The sequence below is a fragment of the Cotesia glomerata genome, linkage group LG3 (assembly GCF_020080835.1).
Source record: "Cotesia glomerata isolate CgM1 linkage group LG3, MPM_Cglom_v2.3, whole genome shotgun sequence".
In the NCBI taxonomy this organism is placed as follows: domain Eukaryota; kingdom Metazoa; phylum Arthropoda; class Insecta; order Hymenoptera; family Braconidae; genus Cotesia; species Cotesia glomerata.
The window spans coordinates 17919256-17929060 of NC_058160.1; the positions used below are offsets into that span (position 1 = coordinate 17919256).

The 9805-nt window shown below is 32.9% G+C and overlaps 1 protein-coding gene and 1 long non-coding RNA gene across 2 annotated transcripts; both read right to left on the reverse strand.

Annotated features, from left to right (window-relative positions):
• Positions 1–381: 381 nt before the first annotated feature.
• On the reverse strand, positions 382–631 carry LOC123262041. Its single transcript, XR_006508834.1, has 2 exons — positions 552–631; positions 382–426 (listed from the first exon to the last, which is right to left on the reverse strand). It is a non-coding gene; the product is annotated as an uncharacterized LOC123262041 (long non-coding RNA).
• A 7077-nt stretch (positions 632–7708) lies between these two features.
• LOC123261413 lies at positions 7709–9805 on the reverse strand. The gene has a single exon (XM_044723005.1). The coding sequence runs from the start codon at positions 9803–9805 to the stop codon at positions 7709–7711; it is 2097 nt and encodes a 698-aa protein (XP_044578940.1).

Below are 9805 nucleotides of genomic sequence, written 5' to 3' on the forward strand. Positions count from 1 at the left end.
ATATTGTATTAGGTTCTGAAAAACCATAAAATCTTTGAGTAAACACAGAACGTGTCCTTGCCACATGACAACTTCAAGTCCTTAAAAGTAAAGCCATAAAAGACACGTGTGGAAACTCAACGGTCTCTTGTTCTCTAAAAAACAAGGCACTACAACTGAATTTCATAACAAAATAAATAAATAATAATTTATTTATCCACTTTATTTTAAGTAACTAAATAACATAAATAAATGAGTATTTAGACGCTACAACATGTGTATGTATGTATGTATGGATTTAATGTCACAATGGTTTTAGACAAATTAATTACATATTGGAATAATTGAATAGTAAATGGTATTAAATTGAATTTAGAAATGATTAGCAAATATTAAAGTAAATTCCGCATCTGATATAATTTATTGAGCAGATAATACCTTAAAAGCCTTTTAAAATTATAACACGTTAATTGATTCTAATGAATATATGTTAATTAAATAATAATAAATAATAGATAAGGATAATCATTGTTAACAACGATCTGATATTATATTATTATTACTGTCTGTACCTCGACCAGGTTTTCTGCGGTTTCCCTAGGTCGCTGTGCTGAATTTAAAGCCAGGTAAATACAGGTACATGAATACGTAAGCCGGCCGCAGCCGCAAATAATAAGTGTTTTATATAAATAAGTTTATATAAGTACATGTAAGATAGTATATTACGCACTATGTATAAGGGTAGTTCTAGCAATAGTATAGGTGTATACGTGTAACCATAGTGGGGGAACGTGAAGCTGAGCAGTCAGAGTTGAGACTTTGTGACTTCACTTTCTCCCCGAGAGCTGTAACTATTCACTCCATCTCTACGATTTCTAAATAAACATCAACATTAAGTTCAATTGAACTCTTATCATTTAAAATCATACCTTGCCACACAATCTCAATTAGTCATTTTTAAGTATATTTCAAATTAAATTATAAAATAAAATCCCGCGTGACAAATAAACAACCCACTTGTCCACGAGGTGTCATCATCGGCGAATCTAGTAACCTCGCAGGACATAACACCTTGAAGCTACAGTTTATGTAGATATAATTCCAGTGCGCCCTGGCGGCCGTAAATGTAAGCTGTCAATACTTTTTTTAACTGTAGTTGCGTATCTATAGGAGGATTACTACACATTTTTATTTTATCTAGTCTGTGGCGCTGACTTTTCTCCATCAAAAAAAAGTCAGGATCGAAAAATGTGAACGCGCTATAGTATGTGCTGATAAAATTTAATAATTTCAAGTAAATAAATTGTTATAAGTGAATATAAATTAATTAATACGGTAAAATTAATTATGACCCACTGTTATAATATACAAATTAGTGAAAAAAAGTACCGTATAATTAAATAAAATTATACAACCTCAAAAAACCGTTCTGCTTACTGTAAACACATTCGGTAGTCTGGCGAATTTTTTGAATTGTGTAATCGTGCGGATGATTTTGGTGCCTTTGCACGAACTTTACTCTATTCACAAGTACCACGCTATTTCACATGGGCTCAAACAAAACAATGGATACCCCGCAAGCAAGGCTCACCAGTTGATGCATGCCCCAATTTATTCAAATCAAACGCCTTGGGGCGAGTATTTACAGTGAATCCAAGACAGACTGAGTGCTTTTATCTTCGACTATTGTTGGTTAATGTTACTGGCCCATTGTCATTTCAAGATATACGTAAAGTGAATGGGCAACAGTATACAACGTATAAAGATGCATGCCTTGCACTCGGCTTGCTAGAAGATGACAATCAGTGGGAATGTATGCTTGCTGAAGCAGCATTGAACTGTACAGCAATACAAATTCGTCTACTATTCGCTATAGTGTTGACTACATGTTTTCCAGCCCGAGCAGAGATATTGTGGGATAATCACAAAGATTCAATGACTGATGATATATTGCATCAACATCGTACACGGTGTAACGATCTAGCGATAACATTCAGCGACGATATGTACAATGAAGCATTGATTGCTATTGAGGATCTTTGTATTATCATTGCCAACTTACCACTCAGTCATTTCGGTATGAATTCGCCAAATCGAGATGCAACTGATTTAATGAACACTGAAATGAATCGTGAAATGCAGTACAACACTGTAGAAACGGCGGCGATTGTTACTCGCAATGTCCCACTAATGAATGAGGAACAAAGAACCATTTACGACCGCATTATGCTCGCAGTTTCAGCAGGACAAGGTGGGTTCTTCTTTTTAGATGCACCAGGTGGAACTGGCAAGACATTCCTTATTTTGCTAATTCTCGCCAAAATACGATCCAATAATGGCATCGCATTGGCCGTTGCATCATCGGGCATTGCGGCAACTTTATTGGATGGAGGCAGAACAGCTCATTCAGTATTTAAGCTACCACTAAATATTCAAAATAACCCTGACGCAGTGTGCAACATAAAAAAACAATCGTCCATAGCCACAGTGCTGAAACAGTGTAAAATTATCATCTGGGATGAATGTACCATGGCACACAAACATTCGCTTGAGGCGTTGAACAGAACATTGAAAGATATTAAAAACAACGACAAACTATTTGGTGGCACTCTGTTAGTCCTTTCAGGTGACTTCAGACAAACACTTCCCGTCATTCCACGTTCAACATACGCTGATGAAATCAACGCCTGCTTAAAATCATCGACATTGTGGCGTAGTGTTGAAATAGTACAGCTGAAAGTAAATATGCGCGTTCAAATGCTTCAAGATCCATCCGCTGAAACATTCTTAAAACAACTCTTAGATATCGGCGATGGAAAAGTCACTATAGCTGAAACTGGATACATAAAATTAGCGAATGATTTCTGCACAATCATTGATTCGCAAGATGCTCTCATTGAACAAATATTTCCCGATGTACACACGAATTACATAAATCTCGAGTGGCTTGCAGAAAGAGCAATGTTAGCTGCAAAAAATGTGGACGTTGACATTTTAAATCTGAAGATACAACAGTTATTCCCAGGGGACTTGGTATCATATAAATCTATTGATACAGTTTGCGATGACACTGAAGCTGTAAATTTTCCAACAGAGTTTTTGAACTCACTAGATTTGCCAGACATGCCACCACATAACTTACAATTGAAGGTTGGATCTCCAATTATTTTGCTTCGTAATTTGAACCCGCCACGGCTATGCAACGGTACGCGATTAGTCATTAAAAAATTAATGAAAAACGTTATCGAAGGCACCATTTTAAATGGCAAGTTTCGAGGTGAAAATATATTGATACCACGAATACCTATTATACCCACAGATGTGCCAATTCAATTTAAGCGTATTCAATTTCCGCTTAGATTGGCATTTACAATGACTATTAATAAATCCCAAGGCCAAACAATGTCTGTTTGTGGCTTAGATTTGAGCACACCATGATTTTCACACGGACAATTATACGTTGCATGCTCTCGAGTGGGTAAACCATCAAGTTTGTTTGTATTAGCTAAAGACGGGCTAAAAAAAAATATTGTTCACGCTGCAGCATTAAGAGATTAATATTATGTAATTAATTAATTATATAAATAATTATTACTTTTAATAAATTAAAACAATTAATGTTTGGTGTTTTGTTATTTTTAAACTGCATTCCCTCATCGTTCACAGCGCTCTAGGCCTTTTTCACTCATATTCCACATCCTTATACACTTCCAATAAGTTAGTAATTTTTTTCGACACTAGAAATTCTCTAGAATTTATTCACTTGGCAAAACAACGTTTGCCGGGTCAGCTAGTACATATATATATATATATATATATATATATATATATATATATATATATATATATATATATATATATATATATATATATATGTATATTTTTAAACAATAGCTTCTATATGCTCCAAATTGGGTAGGAATATTCTATATGTGATGTAGAAATGACCTATGAGCGGATTTTCTGATATCTTACCTCACAGAGGGTTGCGGGAGTGGGTATTAACAATGAAAATTTTTAATTTTTAAGCTATAGCTCGTACAGACTCCAAATTTTGTAGGAATTTTCTGTAAGTGATAAATAAATAATTTGTAACAGGGTAAAATTACTCTGAATCGATAAGTCGCCAGAGATCGATAACTGTTCGACGCAGCACTGGCGCGTCTCGATCTTCGGGCCTAAAGAGAGAGTGGAAGGGGGTAGTTGGGGTTATTATATAGGTGAGCCGTGCATTGCGACAGGGAAAAGTAGTGTAACCGCCAGACAGTGTGCCACAGTAATCAAGAGGGACCGATCCCCGGAGTAGTTACCAGACGTAAGAAGCCAACATCTAGGACTTCAATCTCCAGTAGTGAGTTAGATCGTCGTATATTCAACAAGGTATCAAAATAATTACTCTGTGCATGGAGAAAAAAGTATTGCTATTATAGTGATCCAGTGGATCGTGAACGTAGTATTGTGATTAGCTCAAAACAGTATCGTCATTTTCACGATATTATAGCCTGATATACTCTGTACTTCGGATTTTTATATGAACTTTCCATGGTATAGTGAATATGTTAAAACGTATTGCGATCATAAAGAAAAGTTTCCTTACTATGGCGAAACGGATCGTGATTATCACGATCCACGACGCCTTCAGCGCCGCCACGCATAACCAAGTCTGAAACTCTTACGAGTAGATTTGTTTACAATTTTGGTGATGAAATAGTGATAATTACATAAATTAGTTAATTAATATCAACAGCGATATGGATGATTGGGTTGTTGATAAATTACTCGAGTGGAATCTTGAAAAAATTGTTTCGATTTTTGAAGGCTATAGTAAAGAAATAAATCTTCCTATGTTAACTGTGTTAATGTCGTGTCCGTGGTTATTGTATATAATTCTACTACGTTGATAAGAAGAAACAATGTACATTATATATTGTATTAAATAAATAAAATTCTTGTTTTCATAAAAGTCTTTTTTAGCATAAATGATTTGATCCCATACTATTTTATACAAAAAAATATAATTGTATGGAGTACGTTCAGTAATAAAGGAGTAAAAATTCCATTAAAAAATTTTTTTCTTATGACAAAAATATTTGCTTCTTTTAAATAAATATTCCGATAATACAAATTTCTAGGCTAATAATATTTGTAAAAATAAAAAAAAAAGTTATATAAGATAAAGTCCAACTGCTGTAAGTCATTATTTAAAAACTCCACGTGGTTATTTTTATATTGAACTTAAGTTCTGGAAATTTTATTTATTAATTTAATATCATCATTGATAAAATTCTTTAGAATTTATTTAACAGCGTGGATATTAAGTCCGGGAATTTTTAGTTAAGATTATTTGGTGAAATTTTATAAGAATTAATTTTATAATTAATAATAAAATTACGAGTTGAAATGGGAATAAATTTATACGTAGAATGTTCGTAAAAATTTATTTAATGTTGAGTGTTAAACTCGTTATTGATTTGGAATAAATTTAGGCGTCGGTTTTTAGTTCAAAATTTTGGGGAATTAAACTATAAGTCGTGAAAATATTTACAAATTAATTGCTAGCTAATGACTGAAATTATTAAGTAAAAATTTAATGTAACAATTGTCTGATATTAAATTTTTGTAGTAACTTTTCTAAGTCAAAAATAAAGTAAAGTAAATTCAGAGTGTGCGAGTGTGTGCGGGGTATGTGTGTGGGCTGCAGAGGCTTCTTGGCTTACGTTGCAGTCACTAGGTTGTTGCTTCCGTAGCTGGGTGTTGTTGATAAGCCCTCGTGCACTGCGGTCTTTGTACGATGTGTCTTGTTGATAGTTATAAGTTGAGTTAGTCAAGTTTAGTTTTGGTTAGCCGTTAGTAGGCTTGACGAACTCTGTCACACTGTTGTCTTTGTGCAAAGTAATTAAAGTTTAGTTAATCAAGGTTAGTTCTGGTTAGCCGTTAGTCTACTAAGGCTAGACGATCCTTGTCACACTGCGGTCTTTGTGCAAGGTAACTTAAATAGTTCTGGTTAGCCGTTAGTAGGCTATAGTAATAAGTTGATTATAGTGTGAGTGTGAGTGTGTGCAACTTGTTAAATAATTTTGTTAATAAATTTTTGGATCCATTGTTAAATAAAAATTTATTTATTTCAGATCACCTTCCTCCACTCTCTCTCCCTGTAAGATAAGCTCTCAGCATTGGATCCGGTTCCAAGAACTGTGATTAAAAATCCTGGTGGCGTCCTTTAGTTTATTAATTTAGATTTCAGTTTTGTTAGTTTATTTTTAATTAATTTAATTTAAGGGGCCAATTGAGCGGCATAAAAACCCGTTACAAATTTATGAATGAATTTTACGTTATCCTACCTCAAAGAGCACTGAACTGACGTGTGTCAGTTTAATTAAATAAATAAAACAAAATGGGTCATCAAAGTTGTTGTGTAATTGATTGCAAAAATACAAGTAGAAATAGCAATTGTAAATTTTATAAGTTTTTGGTTGCCAACTGGAAATTAAATCAGCGAAAAAAATGAATAGCTGCTGCTCAACATCTCTCACATATTCAGTCAGGACTAAATTTTTACCCTTTATTTAAGTTTGTGGTTGAAAAATAATATTATGGGTAATAGATTGAAAGTCGGTTCTTAACACGAATTCAATTTTTTATCTGTAAAATTAAATTAAAAAAAAATAAAAATTTAAGATACATTCGTAAATATATAATTAAGTTAAATAAAGCTATTCGTTATTCTTTATATAATTTCAAATTGTTATATATTCAATATTAATACTGATTTTTCATTCAATATTAATTTAACAACAAACACCTTGACAGCCCTGTGGAAAAAGTCTGATAGATCCAAATAAAAAAACAATATTCGATGGAATGTAATGATAAACTATTGTGTTTTTGAAACAGCAATTCCGAATACATGCAGATTGACAGGAAAACTATGATTTCATTGGATTCTATCTGGTTCATATTCAACAAATTGGATTGTATCAGCATTTTTCTTTGATTATTAGTTCGAATTTTAATACTAGAATTTACGGATAAAGGGAATAGCCGGATTAATATGGGAATTCTGCCCCCATGGCTTTTTTGACTCATACTTAGGGGGTCGATTTGGTATCGAATGAAAATAATTCACACCAATTTTTAGCTCTTTAACTCAAACGGTATTCGAGAATTTCAAAAAAACCTGTTTTTTCAAAATTATTTTTATTTTTATAGTAAAATTCGGAATTGATTAATGATGATTTTTTTCCTAATTCTTACGAGTCCAAAACATGAAAAAATCATATGATCATGATTCTCAAATAGAAAACCGATTTTTAACAGAGAAAAGAAAATTATTTTTTTTTTTTTTTCAGCCTTTTTGAAATATGTCACTCACCAAAATTCGTCAGAAAATGTCTTTTATACTCCTCTATACTCAGGAATTTTTTTGAATTTTTAGAAATGGTGGAACAATTCAAAAAAAATTAAAAACTCATTTTTTTTCAAAATCTTGCGTTTTAACAAACTTACATTTTTTTTAGTACACATAAATACGTAAAAAATTTTATTTTTACCAAAAAATATCTTTTCAAAAGATAAACAGAAAGATTCAGTAGGTTAAAGTGATTAGAAGGGTTATTATTGATTCAAAAGACACTTAAAGTTAATACTTATATATTTTTTCATACTATTGGGAAATATTTTGAATTTTGATACAGAAAAAATAAAAATTTTAATCAAAATAACAATTAGGCTAGTCTTCATCACTGTCTTCATTCACGACGACACTGATTTTTTCATCAATAAACAGACGACTAAGTATCTCAGCTGGTTTTACGATTTTCGCTAAGTATCGGGCGTGAGATAAATAGTATATAATAGCAGCAATGTGTGAGAAACATCCAACAGTACGTCTACCATTTGCACAATCACAACAATATCGAGTTATTCCAGAGATATCGTTCTTATCTGATTGATATTCAACAAAACAATGATATGTCTTCGAATTAATATGTCGAGATCTGACTTTGAATTTTATAATATTAGGTGTAATTTTTAAATAATAAAGTATTATCGTTCCGTTTTCATCCATCATTTCAGCTAAATACGATACAGCTTGAGACATTTGATATGATCCCGTGAATAGAATTTTGAGTTCTTGTTCCGTTAATTCAGGAAAATCAGTTAACATATCTGAAGTTATTGTTGCAAAAGGAACTTTTCTTCTTGCCCAACGATTAGTCTCTACTTCTGAGGCTAAGGTATTATCTTGATACTTTTTTGAGTTCATGGCGGCAATAATTTTTTCAGAAAGATCGAGATCAGAATCAAGTCTCTTACCAAATTCATTGTGCAGAAAACAAGCGATTCGACAAAAAACACCAGTTTTTGGAAGCAATTTATTGTCTAGTTTATGATCTAAAATTCTAAACTTCTGCTTAATATCTCCATGTACTGCTTCAACAACCCAACGGATTTTGGTAACAAAACGGGATTCATTTGATTCATCTGAGGTCAGTTGATTGCGTTTTCCTTTGAGAGCAGGCATTAGCACTTTAAACCCCAATTCTTCTAAATATACTATCACATCCCGGAAGCCACGATCAACTACAATAATGTCACCTTTTTTCAGCAACTTGATCAGACCATTGGGATCACTTAAGATGATTCTCATAATCTCAGCATCGTTCATATTAGCTGTATATGGCCCGAGCATATCTATAACGAAACCATTTGTAGTACATATCGTGAATGGTTTGCACAGAGGAACTTTCTTTTGACCAGAATATGATTTCCTCTGGTATTCGTTATTTGCACTTTTTTGATGACGAATATATGTTCCATCGCAAATGAATATCAACTGGTCATCTTTCACTTGATACAGCACTTTAGCAGTATTAGAGGTATTGGCGAGTAATGTCTCCCTACTAATAGCATCGATTCCGAAATACTGAGGTAAAACATCTTTTTCAAATGAAGATATTACTTCATCACAGTAGTCGGATACCATTTGTTCCCGAGCTAAACCAAAAATGGAAGATATCACTGCATTTGAATTTCCTGTTCGTAATTTGAATAAAAAAATAACGAGAGCTTGAATGACATTACGATTCACTGATTTTCTCATCGACGTTAACATTTCACGAAGTTTTATCAATTTTTCCCAGGTAAGGCTCGTAAATACCTCCAACTGTTTTTCTGAAAACGAGTGATCTCCAATTTTATCAATTATAGACGAATCAGTGCCAATAGCCAGCTGCCCAAGTAATTTTTCCAAATCACGAACTTCAAATACACTGGTATTCGAATAAATCCGAAAATTGTTAATTTCTTCATCATAAAACCGCTTTTTTATAATGTGATCTTTACAACACCGATTTCCTTCAGGAATAAAGAGTCGTCTTGTCGAAAATACTTGTTTACGTGCTTCAAATGGAACAATTGTGATATTTGCTGATAATCCACAAAGGCAACAGTATTTATGTGTCGATATGATTCGGGGAAAACCCAACTCCACAAATTCTAACTCTTCTTCCATTTTTTCTTCAATAACATATGAAGGATCTTCAGATGATGATACGGATGAAACAGTAGTGGATGAAGACTGAGAAAAAATTGGCTGACTTTTGATACTAACTTGATCTGCAGATGAATCCTGAGTGTTCTTAAGTATAGGTGGTCTTGTTAAAATAACTCGACACTTACTACAAAAGGCATCATTAACAAGAACTCTCTTTCCAATTTTTTCTGTCGCAATATTAGCTTCATCAATTGTCATAACAACTTTTTTATAACCAACTGCTTTACGCAAATATATGTTACAATTGATACATTTTTTATCAAAATCCAT

What these genes read in the sequence shown, in the direction of transcription:
- LOC123261413 (XM_044723005.1), bottom strand. Translation starts at nt 9,805, where the DNA reads ATGGATTTTGATAAAAAATGTATCAATTGTAACATATATTTGCGTAAA.